The 19,340-nt window shown below is 42.0% G+C and overlaps 1 protein-coding gene across 1 annotated transcript; it reads left to right on the top strand.

The window, feature by feature from the left end:
- Window positions 1-8,591: 8,591 nt before the first annotated feature.
- On the top strand, window positions 8,592-19,085 carry LOC132259764 (transforming growth factor beta-2 proprotein). Its single transcript, XM_059757521.1, has 3 exons — window positions 8,592-9,529; window positions 17,828-17,960; window positions 18,101-19,085. Exons 1-3 carry the CDS (start codon window positions 9,188-9,190, stop codon window positions 18,949-18,951), a joined length of 1,326 nt encoding a protein of 441 aa, XP_059613504.1. The 5' UTR covers window positions 8,592-9,187; the 3' UTR covers window positions 18,952-19,085.
- The last annotated feature ends 255 nt before the right edge of the window (window positions 19,086-19,340 follow it).

A 19,340-nucleotide genomic window follows, 5' to 3' on the forward strand; every position in this document is an offset into this window, starting at 1 on the left:
ATCAGGACCAGGAAGATCCCGAAGAACACTGGCAGATGGCCGAAGAACAGCAGGAGAGGCCCAGGAGTTTCGGGACAAAGCCGAAGCCTTTGGAGCTGGGAGGAGACGTTAAAACAAAATGGCGGCTTTGGAAAGCGTCATTCAAATGGTATGGAAAAACCATTAAGCTGAATACTTTGCCCCCGGAGGACCAAGTCGCAACGCTTATGTCCTGCTTGGGAGAGCAGGTGATGGACATCTTTGAGGGATTTGCGCTGACCCCGGAAGAGGAGAACAATTTGGAGATCGTGAGGTCGCGTTTCGACGACCATTTTGACGCGCAGGAGAATCCGGCGTACGAGACGCACGTATTCAACACGATGGTGCAGGAAGAAGGTGAAAAGATGGTTGACTACATAAGCCGAGTCAAAGCACAGCTGCAGAGATGCCAATTCACGGAGACTGGCGCGGAGATGCAAAACAGATTGCTGCGAGACAGATTGATTGCGGGAGTGCGGTCAGAGATCTTGAGAACAAAGCTATTGGAGGACAAAGATCTCACGGCCGTGAAGACGATCCAGATGTGCAAAGCTTTTGAGCAGGCTGTGGGGCACAGCAAGAGGATGGAGGGTGCATCTAAGACTCGTGACAGTGGTCAAGCTGAAGTTAATGCTGTGGCGAAGAAGTCCGGAAAATCTGGGTCGAGTGGAGCTCCGATAAAGTCCTGTCAGTGGTGTGGCCGGGAGCATCGTCCCAAGCAATGTCCAGCGTTTGGCAAGAAGTGCCTCAAGTGTCAGAAGACCGGGCATTTCGCCGCAGTGTGCAAGTCTTCCGTGAGTGCTCAGATGATTGAGGTGGGAGAAGACGCCGCAGAAGACAGCGAGACGAAAGCTGTGGACTCGTTGAATATTTTCTCAGTCCGAGGAAAGGAATGCGCTGAATATTGGACGGAGACTATTCAGCACGAAGGTCAGTGTTTTAAAGTTCATATTGATACTGGGGCGGAATGCAGTGTGATGTCCGCCAAGACAGTCGCCAGGCTTGGCATCAGGAAGATTGAGAGATCGTCAGTGAAGGTTCTGGCCACATACAGTGGGCATAAGATCGACGTCAAGGGCTGTGCAATGCTGCCGTGCATGGTTCGAGGGGTATGCTGTGATCTGCGCTTCCAAGTGATTGACCAGAACGCGACTACGATACTCGACGGCAAATCGGCTGAGAAAGTGGGGTTAATTAAGCGCATAAACAACGTGACGATCGAAAGTGGAGTCTTTGAGGGACTTGGAAAGCTCAAAGACTTTGAGTACGACATTGACATCGTTGAGAATCCGAAGTTTGTGATTCATCCAGCCAGATCCATCCCGTTCAGAGCACGAGAGGCTGTCAAGCGAGAGCTGGACAACATGGTGAAGCTGGATGTTATCGAGAAGTGCCTGGAAGCCACAGATGCTGTATCCCCGCTAGTCGTGGTGCGTCGCAAAGGAAAGATACGCATCTGTGTTGACCTGACGGACGTGAATGTAAACGTGAAGAGACGCCACTTCCCGCTGGTGAGTTTAGAAGAAATTGCAACTCGCTTAGAGGGCAGTAAAGTGTTTACGCTTTTGGATTGCTTTAAGGGGTTTTGGCAAATCGTCCTGTCAAAGAAGTCCTCCCGGATTTGCACGTTCAGTACGCCATGGGGGCGGTACAGCTGCAAGAGACTTCCATTTGGGCTGGCGTCGGCTCCAGAGCTATTCCAACAAATCATGTCAAATGTACTGGGCGACATGAGCAACGTTGAAGTATCCATGGACGACATACTGATTCATGCGAAGGATGAAGAGACCCTGAAGACGGTTACTGAGGAAGTAATCAAGCGACTTAATGACAGTGGGTTGAAATTGAATGCTGAAAAGTGTGTATTTAATCAGAAGTCGCTTAAATTTCTAGGCCACGTAGTCACGAGTGAGGGCTTGCGAGTCTGCCCGGATAAGGTAGAGGCAATCGAGAGGATTCCTCCGCCGAGGAACAAAGAAGATCTGCACACATTCATTGGAATGGTTAACTACTTGGCTAAGTTCATTCCGAACTTATCGCAATTAAATGAACCACTCAGACTGCTGGGAAAGATGGACGCTGTGTATCAGTGGGAGGCGGAACATCAGGAGAGCTTTGAGGCCATCAAGAAGAAGCTTGTAGAGGCGCCTCTGCTGCACTATTTCAAGATCTGTGAACCAGTCGTGCTGAGTGTGGATAGTTCGTCGAGAGCATATGGAGCGGTGCTATTGCAAGACAACTGGCCAGTGGCGTACGCTTCAAGGAGTCTGAGCGATGCAGAAAGTAACTATCCGCAGATAGAGAAGGAGGCAGGCGCCGTCAGATTTGGGTGTCAGAGGTTTCACGACTATATTTGGGGAGCGCCACTCACCATCGAGACAGATCACAAGCCTCTAGAGACTATCTTCAGGAGACCATTAGTTGACGCGCCGCCAAGATTGAAGCGCATTCTATACGACGTGAAGCCTTATGCACCAACTGTGGTGTATAAGAAAGGGAAAGACATTCCCGTAGCCGACGCCTTGAGCAGAATTTGCTCGCCCACAACGGAAGTCAATGAAGAACTGAGAGATGAAATGGAAGTGTGCGCGTTCACGTGTCTAGAGCAGTCAGCAGAGGACAGATATAGAGCAGCAACAGCTGACGATGAAGTGCTTGCGTGTGTCCTTGAGTACGTCCGGAAAGGCTGGCCGGACAGCGAGCATGAGGTGAAGAGAAGTGTCAGGGAGTACTTTTCGTTCCGTGAACAGTTGTCTATTGTCGATGGATTGCTCTTCAAGGGAGAGAAGATCGTAATACCAGAGTCGGAGAGAGCAAATGCGCTGAAAGCAATCCACGAAGGGCACTGTGGAGTGCAGGCCTCAATCAGACGCGCCAGGGAGTTCGTATTTTGGCCTGGCATGGCAGCCATGATCAAAGACTACGTGGAGAAGTGCAAAACCTGCTTGGAGACACAGCCGGCGAAGAAGAAAGAGGAACTGCTGCTGAAGAAAGTGCCAGAATACCCATATCAGATCGTGGCCACGGATCTATTCCACTACGGAGGGGAGGAGTACATCGTAGTGGCAGACTCCTTCAGTGGATTCTTCGAGTTTCGGCGCCTGAGAGACACAAGCTCAGACGCGGTAGTGGAATTCCTCAAAGAGCAATTCGCTGCTCATGGCTGCCCGGAGATCCTGGAGACTGATGGAGGCCCACAGTATTCATCAAAAGTATTCTCGGAGTTCGCCAAGAAGTGGGGGTTCCGTCAGGAGAAATCTAGCCCCAGATTTCCGAGAGCCAACGGCCTGGCTGAGAGATATGTGCAGATCGCCAAGAAGATGCTCAGGCGATGTCAACGAGAGGGAGAAGACGTGCGCCATGCGTTGCTGATGGCTAGAAATACTCCGAAGGAAGGTCTGGGTTCTCCAGCAGAGCGCCTCATGGGACGGAAGACGCGCAATGGGCTCTGTGCAGCTAAGAAGCTCGTGACGCCGGAGACAGCATCAACAGTTGCGTCACGAATCGAGACAGAGAGGCAGCAGCAAAAGAAGTACGCTGATCGAGGGGCTCAGACATTCAAGGAGTTGTCTGAGGGTCAGCGAGTGATGCTACAAAATCCGGATGGCACTTGGAGCTCCGGAGGAGTGAAAGCCAGGAAGGGGCCGCGCTCCTACATTGTAGCGCTTGACGATGGCCGGGAGTTGTGGAGAAATAGCCATTTTCTCAAGCCCACCAACGTCACCACAACCATCATTCCCGATGACTACCGCAGACCAGTACAGATGCCGGAGAAGAGCTTGCTGCAGAGCTCACAGTCCCAGTTTGAAGCTCTGAGCGCGCCAGAAGAGCAGCCACAAGTGCCACGAGACTACTCAGCAGTCGGAGAGAAGCCAAATTCCCTCCCAGTACAGTCTCAAGCCTCACCGCAAAACAGGAGTTCACTTGTGGAGCAACCCAGATCAGCTGTTGTCGTTTCCGGCGTTCCAGAGGGAGGCAGAGGAGATGGACCATACATTACACGCTCGGGCCGAGCTGTGAAGAAACCCGACAGACTGGATCTCTAACTTAAGCATGACACCCCCTAATAGAGTCACTTAATATTATTCACTAATTTAATTGAAATTTGCCAATCTGAATTTATCGAATTTATTTGTTATCCAAAAGAGGGGAGATGTAATGAAATGTCATGCCAATGCTAATATTAATAAAGTCAGTAGCTTGCCAGTAATCGTGGCGTTTAGACCAACTCGTTACAGTAACAATAAAGAAGACAAATTTAAAGAATCATGCGGAAATTTCAGTTATGATAAAGGGAATAAATAATAGCGCAAATTCACAAGATTGAAGAATTTCTCATACTCATTTCAATTCTATCATGCTTTAGCGAAAGTACAAGTACTGAATTTGTGCTCAACGATTACTGAAAAGGTTTAATTAAAAATTGCCGGAAGAAGATAAAAGCAGATTATTATATCAAAATTGCCAATCAATCTTGATGTTTTTTGTCATCCAAAAAAAATCTCGATGAATCACACTATCAATTCTTCATAACTTCCAACAGAAAAGAACAGTCCAAAACCACAGACTCACGGAACGCATGAATCGATTGAAATAGGTTCAGAACAGAGAAGAGGTTTTGGGGAATAGAAATTCACTGTTCTTTGCCACGCGTGGTTGTCTCATTTGTAATTCAACATGACGAATTTATGACGTAGTTTCTAGAGTAAGAATTGCAAGAAGGAGGTCAGGCAAGCGAACCCGGACCCACGCCAATAGTGGCCAAATAAAAGAATGTGGTGAGAAAAATTTATCTGTGTGAAATCTCTTCATTGCGGCGAGAAAATGAGAGATTCATGTGCCGCGCGAACAAGGAGGGAATCCCACCAATAAATTGTAACACGGACTTTTGGGCAAAGGTATTTTATCAATTAAACTTTTTTCCATCGCCGTGATTCAACTCGATGGTCAATTTTACTACGAATGTTTCTTCTCTACTCTCGATTTCGCACTGCTTTTTTTGCATGCTCGCAAGATGCCCACGAAGCCGGAACACAGGCCGCAAAGTGGACAGAGCAAAAATGAGTGTGAAATTAATCAGAATGGGAGGAATGAGGCGGAAAAAGGTATTACAACTTTCAATACCGGATCACATTGTAAAATTACATAATTTGTTTATACTTCTCAAGGGAATTCACCTTTTTACCCCGCGTCGATTCTTCATTGATGAGCGAACACTCAGCGCGACTCAAAAAGTACACTTTGCGTGACTTGACGCACACCCCCAAGCGCGCCCCCCGGTGAGGTGGGGCCAGCGAGTGACTCAAGTTTCTTCCCCAAAAAAGGTGACTCGTAAATCGTAAATCAAATGGAACTTTTACGATTGCCAAAGTGCATCGAATGGGAAAACACTCCGCGATAATTGGGAGGAAAAAGTTGCAATTAAAATTCTCATTGAAGTTTTTTCTCTCACAGAAATCGTAAAAAGATCGAATCACTAACGCATTTTTTGCATTCAATGCCTCAAAACTGACCGGCAGCGATTGAAAAGGTGACGTGAGAATGACGAAAGATCTTCACTTGAACAGCAGATTGCCAGAAGTTCAGCCAAAAGTGCTTAAGAAGACGATTTAGAGAGAAATTGAGGAGGAATATTGAAGAAATCAAGATTTCTAATAAACGTTCACTTGATCGATCACTTGAATGCTTTATTTGAGGCTTTGTATGTTAATTTATATAAAATAAACGCTAAATTAAAATACAAAATAATGTGGATGTTAAGGGTAAATTGAAACTTTAGCCATTTTCAAATGATCCACCCTAAAATCTATGTTGATCTTGGCGTCAGGGTTTACAATTCGAATCTGGAAATTAACAAATCTTGCATTCCAATAAAATAAGAATGTCTTCATACAGGTTGTAACTTATGGTGAAAACACAGCATTTGTAATTTGTAATTTGTCCGCGATCATCTCTTTCTTCCCCTCGCGTTTCGTGTATTTTCCTTCCTACTCTGTCAGCGTCTGACTCTGACATGTCGAGACAGCCACTGTGCGAGTAGGAAGGAAAATACACGAAACGCGAGGGGAAGAAAGAGATGATCGTGGACAAATTACAAATTACAAATGCTGTGTTTTCACCATTAGAAACTGTCACGATGACTGAAATCATTTCGCCCTTTCGGAAATGTTGCTTTTATCATAAATTTTACTTCACCACCATTGTTAAACATTTATAGATCAAAAGATATGACAAAAATTCATGCTCTGTGAATTTCTTATGAATAAATTTAAATTAAAATTAGACTATTAAAAAAGTTCATTTTAATTTATTGATGGTCATCCATGTTCGAGCGAAGAAAACGCATGTATTTAGTCCATGTTATGCGATATTGTATACACGTTTGTGGGCATGGAGCATCGATAAAAAAAATAAAAAATGAGTGAGGAAGAAAAATCAAAACATTTATCTTTGCTATTTCACTCTCTGATGCCCTTTTCGTATTTGCTACAAACCCAGATGAAAGTGATTACCATGTTGTTTACACATGTCCAGTCCATTTGCAGTGTCGCCCAAAGGCTGGAATGCGAAAAGGCAGGTCACAGGCATGAGCATAAATCCACTTGTGAGGTTTTGCTGAAAGACGAACACCAGCTAGGCGATGTGGTACAATTTTTTACCAAATTGGGTGGTCTCGCTGTGAAAAAGTGACAAAACCTCGTGATTTTAGCAAGCGAACTGCACTGAGGAGACTTCCAGAGATTTGATGGAAAAGCGCGTGAAGAAAAATTCCCCTAAAACTCGCATGATCAGCGGAATAAATTTCTCAATTTCAGCGTGGAGGACAAAAAAGAGATTGACAAGTGCAAATTGGAAACATCAATACCTCTCCCAGAAGGAATAATTGAATCCCACAAAACCCTCTTTTTACTGATTCCACGCGCTATTCAATAGCATGTCTTTTTGTCTTGCTGTGCCCACAAAGTGCGCAATATTGAAATTCCCTCTTTTTACTCCTCGTCCACACCGTGAACATTACTTTATCCTGGAGATCATCTAAAGCAGGAGTGATAAGGGAATGACTTCTGCGTGCCACAGAAGGAATTCTTATCGCGCCAGTGACTCACTTCCGTCACAACATGAGGAATGCGCTGAAAATTGCAGAAAGTTTCCTGGGCGCAAGAAACAATGAGAAATTCCTGGCATGCACCGGGGAAAAGATGTGGGGAAGATAGGAGAGAGTGCAGAAACTACCAATTTCCAGTAAGACGAGTGCGTAATTTGCACAAGAAACTCCCTCAGAATTTTTGGCTTGTGCGCTCTTTCGCCATTATTCCTCTCCTTTTGCTATCTTGAAGAAGCTTCTTTTGGTATCTTCACTGAGCGATCAACAATCCAGGCGACTTGAGAGGGGCTACTCAATCCGACAGCAAAAATACACCCTAATATCTTCAGTAATGTCGATATTAAAATAATAAAATTAAATACGACTTGAATTGCAATGAGAGTATCGAATAAAAATTCAAAATTCGCCCAGCTCAATTTTACACTTATAAGGCTTGTTATAAAACTAATTTATTTCATTCTCATTTTCTGTATCTTTTATTATTACTTTGATTCAATCATACGTATGTATACACATTAAAGCTATGGTTTAACATTTTATACATAATTAATTATCGGATTTGTTACCTTATAACTCTCTTTAAGAAAGTATTAATACATATCGCTAATCTAATCTAATCTAAACCGTTCAGGGCTCAAGATCGTGGTGATCAATGATCAAAAATAGAAGTCAATCATTATAATAGCTAAATTTTTCGTCCTTCTCCATTGGCGAACTTCAGCTTTCATGCTCATTTACTTTCTTCTGCTTCATTCAATTTTGAAGTTCCACTTTTGGCTTTCTGCTAAACTCAAAGTTTTCAGTATTTTCGTTTCTGATCCTTCTGATCAATAAGTGTGAATTAGTCACAATCAGAGGTGCAAAGAACTGAATGCCTTGATAATGCGCAAAATGCCTCAAAGTGATTTCCAAAAAAAATACCGAATTACCTGAGCGTTCTTTTCGGTCATGGCCATGTTGTCTTATCTGCTCTCATTGCGAAAAGTCTAAACTTGTGCTACCTTGACTTCCGGCATCGCTGCAGATCAGGCAGAAAAGTGTATCACACGATCGGAGGAAAGAGAAATGAAAACAATAGCAGCAATTCAGTGTTCGGGGAACTACAAGTTTCCTCAATGTGATATGAGATTGCTTGTAAATACTAATAAAAGATTTGTCTAAGTACAGCAATTTACCTTAATTGTTTTACAACAATTGCATCGTATCATATCAGTTAAATTGCACCCCATCGGATTTCATACACATTGTGAAAGATTTACTGAAAATATTGGGGAGAAAAGACGGTATATTGTAGGCAGGAATGACTATCCCCTTTTGGAATTGGTGCCTTGGCGAGAGTGTGCGCTTGTGTTGGCGCGAGAGATCGTGAGAGCGAGAGAGTAAAAATGAGTAACGGAGATACAGAAAACGTTAAAAATTATAAAAAGCATTTTACCGTGCAGCTTGGAGTTTAGTTTTGATTTAAGCACTCAACAGAGCTCATCGTGGTTCGGCTCTGAAGGCATGATTTCGGCAGTGCCTCACCTCAGTTGCACCAGCAGCAGAAGCGCATGTTTATGTGAATTGAAGACAGATTTCTTGTGGGTGGAGAAATCATTTAGAATGTGAAGTGCAGAAAATTGCTGCCTGTTTGAATCATTGGTGTAGAAAAGGATCTGTTTAGTGTGGCAAACATCTCGAATATTTGGTGCCTGTTTGTTGAATAATTCCAATGTGGAGGATGCAATACCAGAAGTTCTGGAATTTTATCAACACCAAAACCGTGCACAGTTTGACTTGTCCCATGAAAGGGTTATAAATAAGTATCATCTATTTTTACCGCGCTTTTTCTGGCGGTTGTGAATCAAATGTGAGAAAAAGTGAAGATCCTAAATATTATTTACGTTTCCGCACACGAAACATTTACCAATCTCTTCAAGACTGATGAGGTGAAGAGAACAAGCTGTGTATTTGTGGAATTGATGCCATGTGATTGACTTGAGACAGTGGGAAGAATTTTATCAGACTCGGCGTTTATTTAATTGAATTTTGATAAGGGAAAAGTGACTTGAGTGAACTTTTGCAATGGCATTTGCAGAGTTTCAGTGCTGTAATGCAGGACACGCAAAAATCTTCAGCAGCATCTGGAGACCCTTTCGCAGGCGCCGGAGATCGCTGGAGTCCCTGCTGCACCGCCACATGAGTGGCTCGCTAATCTTAAGCCTAATTTATGTTAGCCTAATAGTTCTCAGTGACTTTGTGATGATGGCCAAGTGTGAACAGTGGGGCGATGAGCCAAGCAAGAGGCTAGTGGACAGTGAAGACGCTGAGACCGCGCGGGAGCCCCTGAGCTCCAGTGATTTGGAGAGACTGCACCAACTCGTAAAGATAGGATTAAACCTCACCCACTTGCCCAATGTAGCACAGGTAAGTCGCACAACTCACATGATCGACAATCATGAAATCATGATCATCCTTTGAGAAATGGCCAATAAATTAGCACCGAAAATTGAATTGCGCCACAATTGACGATGAAGGAGAAATTCACACACACTCTATATTTGTATTTTAATTAAAACTTCCCACAATATTTCACGTGATTTATCTGGTGGAGTGAAAAAGAGAGAGGGACAGTGTTGGAGGCGCACAATGTTCAAAAAGGCGGAGAGGAGAAAGATTGTGTGGATATAAAAGAGGAAAAAATCCAAGGCATCCCACATTTTTGTGGACCAACCGCCTCATGCTATTTATTTTCAGACGATCTCTCACGATCACATTCCACAAATTATCCAATGGGTGGATGATTTGCCCAGAATTGCCTGTAGTATTGCGCAAAAGACCCCCCAACGGGCTTCCCCAAATTTCACTCTGCGTGTCTATATGCAATCGGCATAGAGAATGTTTAGAGAAATGAAGAAATGATTAGTCGAGAATAGCCTACAATTTAGTGATATAGCTTCACTACCACAATTCAATGCATTGTTGTGGAATTTCGCTTATCTCACGATCATTCGCGCGGCGTTATCGCGACCAATTAAAATCTAATATGCACTGTGAATTCCACAAGGCGCCAAAATTGATGTATCGATCAGTGGAAAAGCCGCATTTCTCATAAAACACCAGGTAATATTTCGCAAAAAACCAGAGATATTCTCGCGGTGACGCAGTGAATCATACGTTTTGGTGATAGAAGACGATCAAGCTTTTGAGGTCACACTATGGCAAAAACTCCGGGAAAATCCGCAAAAAATGATTGATGTCGCTAAAGATGAGAAAAGTTCTTAATTTTCCATTTTTTCCTGCTCTGAAGAATTAACTTTGCATTCTCTAAATTGTGAGAGAATGGTGAGAATTCAATTGTAGAATTTTTTCCTTTTTAAATGCCAATTGCATGAATGTAAATTCTGGGGTGTATAAATTGGGTATAAAAATAGATGGATAGAAAAATTTCACAACTAAAAAAAGCACATGAAAAATACTTCTCATCTCCCAAGTAAATAATATAAAAGTTTTGAGTATTTTCCTTTGTGAGAAGATCTCGCCTTCATATATTTGTGTTAGAGAAATAAGCGCGGTTTTGGGTGAAGGGCTCCATTCAATAAAGAAAAATTACTTGTTAGATCGAAGCGTACACACATGAATTCCCCTCGACAAACAAGCCAACCAAAATGTATGGATTTGAGAGTTAATAGAAGAATCTCTCTGTCTGAAATTGGACTTTCAAGAACTCTAGTCGATAAATCGTTAAGTAAATAACAAATTAAATCTTTTTTCACACATTTCTCCACCTGTGGCATCTCCAATGCACGCAGCGGTTTCCCACTGAACACAGCAATGTGTGCGTTCATTTAAATTTCAACATATTTCGTAATTATATCGTGTACTTAATTAATTAATGTACATTTTCTGCGGACAACTCTGCCTCTTCGTGTTTCTCACACATTCAATAGAGAACTCCAACTCTGTATTTGTCATAATCAGCCGACAAAACGATCATGAGTGCATCTAAATGCAACTCTTATTTGCATATTTTCTCCTACTTGGTGAACTTGTTTTTTTAACGCATTATTTTATTGCCTCACACTAGCTTCACACTTCGCGTGTCTTTTCCCTTCGACTCTGTGCGTTTCATCATCTCATCAATGGTTTGTTTGAAAATTTTGTACCTTATTTGCCTTCACGATCAGTCAAAAAATTCAACATCTTCCACCGCAATTCCCTTAATTTGAATTTAATCAATTACAGCCACGAGAAGAATGTTGAAAATCCATTAATCATCTCCATGCCAATAAACACCTAATTCAACATGATCACCGCTGATCGTGAGAGGATTGATAAAACATAAGAACGGTTGCTTTTCACGTACGCGTCGTGCGCGTGTCAACTTATTCATAAATCAAGACATTAATCCAGCTGATTATCATTTACGAATTCTCAAAGATGCTGATATCAATTAAATTCCCATTATCGGATTGCGGGTGGGAATCTCCAGTGATCCATCGAAAAGATATAAAATCCCACACAAACCTTGCCAAGACACTCATTAAATTATAGAAAAAACGCATAGGGGATAAGTGGGACGATTTGGAACCGAAATTTACAAAATAACACGAAGAAAACACTCATGCTGAGCCTAAACTTCAACCCTTAACAAAATTACCCAGGTGTTAAAGAGAAAATCAATGTAAACTAATCAGTTTATCTGATTACACTGAAATTATTGGAAAAATCTTCGAAGAAGCACGGCTTTTCTCTATGCACACATTAAGTAAATTAAACAAAGAGCGATATGAGTAAATCTCTAAATTTCGAAGGTTTCCCGTGGGCCCAGAGAAAAAGGTACAATTCGATAACACGACATACACGAAAATGTGTGAATTTGTTGATTTATTGCTGGCGATGGTCTAACCAATACTTGTATTCATATTTTGGTGCTTTTGGTGTATATGCGAAGAGAGAAAGAAAGAGACAGAGAGAGAGAGAGAGAGATAGAGAGTAAAAAGTGAAGGCAAGACCTTTAAACCACGAAAAATACTCTTTTATTGTTATTTACTGTACTTCATCCCATAAATCTAAATTGATTTTCTTCGCGCGCTTCTTTTCTCGTGTACTTTTTCAATGGTATATTTTTATGATTCTTTTCCTATGCTTCTTAGTAGAGAAGCATAGGGTCTAAGAAGGAGGGCTGAGGGTCAAGAAGGGGGTCAGATTGAAAGTTTATTCAATCCCTATCATTTATCATGGAATGCATCGACTCGGCTTTGGGTATAAACGCTCCCGAAAATTGGAAATAGTAATTGACGTAATTTGGAAGAAGCAATTTGTCGTGAGAATATTAATCTAGATTGATCTTTAAGATTTCCCATAAAAACACACTCTCGAATGGTGATGTTTGTGAAATCAGAGAGTTTTAGTGTTGGTTTTGTCACAAGATCAAGCAATAAAACGAAAAACTCTCTTTTAACGATCCGCCGAAGCTTCAACCAAAAGTCATTTTCTAAATTTCTCAGAAGCACGCACTTCTGAATGTTCAAAAAGAAATTACAACTCCTTCACAATGTACTACAAAACACTACAACCGCATAGATTAGATCTGTTTGGCCCACACAAGTCCAAAATAAGGTAATGACGCTCCCCACTGCGTTCAAGAGATGTGTGACTCCTCAATTTCTCCAGAAGATCTCCAATAGTGGTTCAATGACTCCAAAAGTGTGAGTTTTCACTTGGGCAGTTGCATTGAAAAAACGTTACAAGTTTCCCCTCTCGGTGAAGTAATTTGAATCCAATCATCGATTGTGATTTTCCGCACCTGGACAAGAGTGTATTGAATGTGAGCTTCCCTATTTTTTGGCTTAAAGTGTTAAGTGATATTTGATATGACCAAATATCATGCGATCGCATGACTTCCCCCTCGTGATTGAGTAAATTATGAGGGATAAAAGCTGATTTGGAGCAAATATGAATTCCTCTCGCGAGGAACGCACGTCACAAGACGATTGGGATGATCGAAAGAGACTTTTGTGGCTGTGTCTCATCCCAATAAATTCGGCTGAGTCGCAGAGACAAGGTAATAAATTCATTAGGCCACCACATCCTTGGAATTCTTCGCATTATTTTCAATGATTATCGCATGGGTGAGAAGATTAACTCGTCTCCACATTTACAGTGTGGCCAAATATAGCATAATCCCTCCCCCTCGCGTATGGACAATTGATTAGTTGGTAACTAAAAGAGAATCATACATGGTTGTATGGAAATTATCTGGTGAAACTGATGACTTTCTTACCTCACGCGGTTCCTCATGGAGGAATTTCGTGACTTGGAGTGTCTTCATCTTCTTTTGGGAGATTTGTATTTTTGGAAATGATGACAAAAATGTGATTCATTCAAGTGTTTTTTTCTCGTGCTTCTTCTTCTCCTTAACTATAAGTTGATCTTTTTTTCGGGTGTCAATTTCTCCTCTCTCATGCCACGAATACCTGAAGCTGAAGGGCGCACACAATGTTTGATTTCTTCTATTTCGGGTCGCTTCTTATCGTTTCATAAGGACTGGATTTTTCTTCTCAATTGATACACACCCACGAGGCAAGAACACTGGCGTCTGCTCCATTGATAAAGACACACAAGCGCGAGAGACAGACAAGGAAGGCCCAAGAATGGAATTGTAAATAGAAATCTCCCTCCAAATAAGTCACTTCACATCATGCCAAGAATATCCGGCGGAAAGGGGATTTTATTTTTCCTCACCACCCGTAATTAATTACATTTGTGTTGATCATTGTCAACGATCTCAGCATCTGCTCGTGATAAACACTGCGCGCAGCGCTCCTGAGCCGATTCCACTCAGCGTGCAATGCGAAAAATGCGAGTTATTTGGCCGTTTTCCTTTGTATATTATTATGGGCAATATGGATTAATATTGGTGATGGAGAGATGATAATTTTAGATGCCGGACATTGTACGGAAAATCTAAATAGAGACTTTGGGAGTTAATTTTGGAAATACAACTAATTTGTTTGTAATGAACAATTTCTATATTTATATTTAAAGCATGGGTTGGTATTAAATATATGTATTCCCGCATGATGAAGCCAATTAATTTATGGCTGTTTATTGGCAATTTTGTCACTTTTTCGGTTTAATTTTATACCCACACACACACTTTCTTAACTATTTAGGCGCCACTGAAATTCCTTTCTCTCTCTGTTTGGCTTCAGCCACTCAAAATCATCCTCAAGGTGTTGCATATATTGACATTTTATCCCCTTGTATGTCGGAAAAGGATACACACTTGAAGCTGAGAATTCGGTCATCAGCATACCAGTCAATTTAATGACTCTCCGCCACCCACTCGAGTCATTCAGTTCGTAGTACAGAAATTGGGGTAAACACGCGAAATTCCCTGAATTCCAACGGAATTCTTCACTTTTAGTATTCATCCCACCACCTTCTATGCCATGATTAATGTACCAATTTATAGAAATTATACAATCGCCACAGACATCTGGGCCACACCGCATCATATCCCACCAAATCCGGGTGGTTCGGAAGACAAAGACTGAGCGGCGATCATGGATCCCATTTCCCGATCGTCAGCCCAAAACACGGTGTGAAATTGCTAACACTTATCGTTGAAAAATGATCGACTATCAAGTCATTATATCGCGCCGTCGAGAGTCATGTGAATGATCTCTGATTGCGATCTTCCAAGAAAAATCATTTCTCACGATCACACAGAAACGCATCAATTGCTTCATAGCTTCTTTACCTCGATCGTCAATCACACTTTCAAGCTCATTTCTTTGTAATTTCTCCACAATTTCACAATATTTATATTACTTTTCTTCATGGGGCTCATGACGATCTTTAGCTGTGTTCTCGGAAGTGATCTTACATTCAATCAGCATAAAGATCGATATTCCCATAAAGCTAAGTCCGGTTTGGAGTATACTTAAGTAAAATCTGCACACGAACAAATCGCAAGTCATTTAAAAACACCTTAAGTGCCCTGACTAAACCCATGTTTCGGGCAATATTAAATTGCTTTTGCGCTAAAATTTAAAACAAGGTGTTGACGGGATGTTCTAGAGGACATGTTTTTTTTTCTCTTTTCTTGCAACCGAATATCTGAAATTGTTTAAAGGATATTTCGCAAACAATGTATGATGGATCAATATCACGCAAGAGCCTCAGCAGAGTGCGTGCTTTAATCCCTTTCACGCATTTTGAGCTCACCAACTAAAGATTCCTCTCTTTATGCTCACCACACTAGCAATGGAAGGCCTCTATTGTGTCAGAGGCACTTTGGACACTGTGAAAAGTGACTCATATGCATTTTCCATTATTTGTTACATTTTCACAGAGCCATAATCGTATTTCTCGGTGATTTCTGTTAAGTACACACCGAAGAGGAGAACACGCGGAAGAACAAAAGGAAAGCGACAAACGCTTTCCTCTTTTTCGTGGCTGTGGGAAAAAGTGAACTTCTGAAGGACAGGAAGATTAAGAAAAGACCCTCGAAATATCGTGAAATGCATGAGGATTATAAGGAATTTATTACCATAATAATTTTTATGGGTTTTTTCCTTTTCTTTTTTGTTGTTTCTTCTAATGGACATTTGCAGACCTGGAAATTGATATGTATGTCCTGGATAGACATGAAAAGCCTCAAAATCTTCTCTTGTTCCTTATCGCACTACATCTCAGACAGAGGATCGAGAAGAGGATCTCTTTGTTGGAATTTTGCGAATACACAATTCATCCGGAATGTGGTCACAGTTTTTCATACTTTACTGGTTGAATCGAGATGTGGTCAGTTTTTCTTCATCTATATTCACGAAGGCGGATGGGCATGTGAAAAAAGGGAATTAAGACTTTGAAATATTGTTTTCTTCATATAATTTTGGGGAATTTCATGCCATACGATGAAAAGACTTTTTTCCTCCCCGAAACGCAGACTTCCTGATGAAAATCTTCTGAAAAAATATTTGTGGAATAAATTATACAAATTAGCGGATCTCGGAAATTCCATTCCTCTCACTTTTACGGTGTGGAATAGAGGAGGGAAAAAAAGAATAAGCCGCCTTTACTGGCACCGTTGGATGACTAAAAAGTCTCACGACATTGCGAAAGGCCGGCAAAAACGATGGAAATATCTCAATTATTTACATACTACAACTTTTCGGCGATCTCAGCTGATCCTAGTATTTTCTAGACAATTCTAAGGTCGATTTGAGTTTGAGATGCATCTGAAATTGCAGACAAATTGCTTCTCTCTCAGCATTTTGATGCTGCTCAAATTGCAGAACGTCAATTAACTTGAATTAATTTCTCCACGAGAGATTGTTAGTTCCCATTTCGTGTGCCTTTTTAATACAATTTCTCCAATTGCTCAATTCCGTTTCCCAAGTTTATTTGGGATTAACTAACAGGCGAAGGTAAAAGACTCTGCAGCAAGCTTTATCTAACAACTCCGAGATTATAGAGTCTCCACCCACTGACATGCCACGCCCATTGAAAAAGGATTCAAATACAATATTTACTGTAGTGTTCTAATGCTGGCCAATGAAACTTATAAATATAGTTTTTCAAAATCATTAGTTTTTGAAAAATCAGAATCGAGTAATTGATTAATTATTAGCCAGTTTCTTGCGATACCTTTTCATAAATATAATCTTTTGCTCTGATCCTTTAATTAGGAAACCTCCATATTCTCTTTCTTACGTTTCTGACAATGACTTGTTCTATTGATCATTGAAATGCACTAATAAGCAACAGAGCGGATACATAATCCTAAGGAAGTGGACCAATTAAATAATTAGAGACAACAGTTTAGAATGCAAGCACTTCCATCAGAAGTGGGATGAAACATGCAAGTCATTTGAAAAGCATATAAAAAGTATATCAAGGTATTTCACAATTTCAATAAATAAAGATGAGTGCCTTCCGTGGCGGATTTGTAGAAAAAGAAGCACAGAGGAGTGAGAAATCTCATAGTCATGACGCCAATTGTGTACACAGTAAGTCACAAGAACACATGACACCAATCAATCGAAATCTAAATCATCGCGTCTTTTTTCGCGATAGCACGCCAAATGGGAGGCAAGTCAGGAGCGTGGCGAAGAGATAATCGATTTGAGTGATCACCTGGTTGGCGGGATTTTACGAGAGATAGAGAGAGAGAGACAATCGAGTGTTTTCCCCACAGATTGTGGCAAAAAGCCTCAAGAGTACAACCGAAAGTTGACGCGTGTGCCGAAAATTATTGAATGAATTGTGATTACTCCACTTAATACCTGTCCATTTATCAATTATGACAGAGTACCTGTTGTGATTCATGCCGAGAACCACCACACGATTTTCTGTATTTTGGTGCTCATGATGTCACACAACTGCCTCTAGGGTCTTCTTACTTCACAAGACTATTATAGTTTCTTTGCCATGTTTTTTTCCCGCCTCTTGCTTTCAATGGCACTCTTGCGTGTGAATGGCAATCACTCAGCAATATTAGTCGCAAGCGCGAGAAAAAGTGCGACGCTGTGTGCAATTTTTTATGCCCAAATCGCCTAAGAGTTTCTCTTTCTCACTCTCTGAGTGAAATGTCTCATTTCCGTCTTTATGACCACTGATTTTCACTAATTAATTACTGTATACTTTCAATCATCGCGTTCTAAAATTGTCTCACATTCATAGCACAGTGATTCATATTCGCCTTCTTCATTCCAGATTAACATTAGCCAGAGAGAGTATGCAGAGAAATATCAGCTGTATTTGGACAGGGTTCAGCAGAGAAAGCGACAAGAGACAAATCTTGTCCACGAAGATGACGAAGAACTCATTTTCAACTCATTTGCACCCAGTAAGTCTTCCCAGAATCACCCTTCTTTAGTGCTTCTTAGAAGTGTATTAAAAGGGGCTGAAACTTCACATTTCAGCTTATTTGATGATCGATGGAAAAAGTCATTGTCGCTAAATTTTATTGTTTCTTGATCTTTGCAGCTTCTCAGCCTGATTTTCGACGTCGGCGTCCACGAAGTGTGAGCCATGACTTAGTATTCGTGCGCTTCCCACTCCCAGAAGCTGAACAGCCTCCGCCAGGAGTCGAGGAAGCCACTCTGAGATTACTTCTGCAGAATCGCCACCATCACAGCAATGCCAGTCGCGACGATAGCATCAGTTTGAAGGTTTACCAACTGATTGAACCGTATGGAAGGATCTTCCTGGACGGCCAGGTAGTGTCACTAGAGCACCTGAGTGGCAGCCGATGGGTGGAGTTGGACGTGAGTCGCGCCGTGGAGAGCTGGATGGAGGCAAGACACCAGAATCTCGGCCTGGAAGTGCATTGTGACGGTTGCCACCGAAATGGTCTGCACGTGGTCCACGACGCCTCTCAATTTGGAGATAGCGATGACGACGCCAATCCTGCACTCAACATCGTCACACGTGTTGTACAGCGCGAGAAACGCTCCCGGCAGTACAAGCACTACATTCAGCATCCCATCCGCCGGCCACGCCAGACGGACTGCCAGAAGAACAACCAGAAGTGCTGTCGACACCGCATGGAAGTGGCCTTCAAAGACGTCAAGGGCTATGAGTTCATCATCCAGCCCAAGTCCTTCGATGCGGGCTTCTGTCGCGGGAAATGCCCGCCCAAGTACAATCCGGCACATCACCATGCGCTGCTGCAGAGTCTCATCTGGAAGCAGGACAAAAGCAAGGCGCCACGGCCATGTTGCGCCCCTCTGAAGCTCGTTGATCTCGAGGTGCTACACGTGGACGAGCGCGATCCCACGAAGCTCAAAGTGGCCACCTGGACGGACATGCGCGTCCTGGAGTGCGCCTGTTCGTGAGCGCTCATGTGATCCGTCGCATTTTGCCGTGTAAAATGCGCCGCAATCCGCCATCCTTCATGATTGAGACTCGCATTGAATCACACCATTTTCACCAACTTTTCTTTTTATATGCCAAAGACCAATAAATGTGACCTCTCAGTGTTAATTATGGTTCTTTGCTCTGCTACAGCTAAACTTCAGGTCGGACCATAGCGACTCATAATAAAATTGTTGGCGTTTGTCATCATTTTAAAAGAAATAAGTCATCTCTCGAGTCCAAGAACTCAAAAAAAACCTTCAGAGATAATACAAAGAAGTGAAATTTATCTTATTCTATATCGAATCGTTAGCTCAGGATTTTATCGGCCTCAAAGTGTTAAACAAGTCAGAAATTTTACCACTATTTA

Source organism: Phlebotomus argentipes, unplaced genomic scaffold, assembly GCF_947086385.1.
Source record: "Phlebotomus argentipes unplaced genomic scaffold, Phlebotomus argentipes genome assembly scaffold_18, whole genome shotgun sequence".
NCBI lineage: Eukaryota > Metazoa > Arthropoda > Insecta > Diptera > Psychodidae > Phlebotomus > Phlebotomus argentipes.

Excerpts from the sequence above, each read along its gene's own strand:
- LOC132259764 (XM_059757521.1), top strand. The coding sequence starts at position 9,188 with ATGGCATTTGCAGAGTTTCAGTGCTGTAATGCAGGACACGCAAAAATC. Across the intron at positions 9,530-17,827 it reads ACTTGCCCAATGTAGCACAG|ATTAACATTAGCCAGAGAGA; the intron begins GTAAGTCGCACA and ends TCTTCATTCCAG. Across the intron at positions 17,961-18,100 it reads TTTCAACTCATTTGCACCCA|CTTCTCAGCCTGATTTTCGA; the intron begins GTAAGTCTTCCC and ends TGATCTTTGCAG.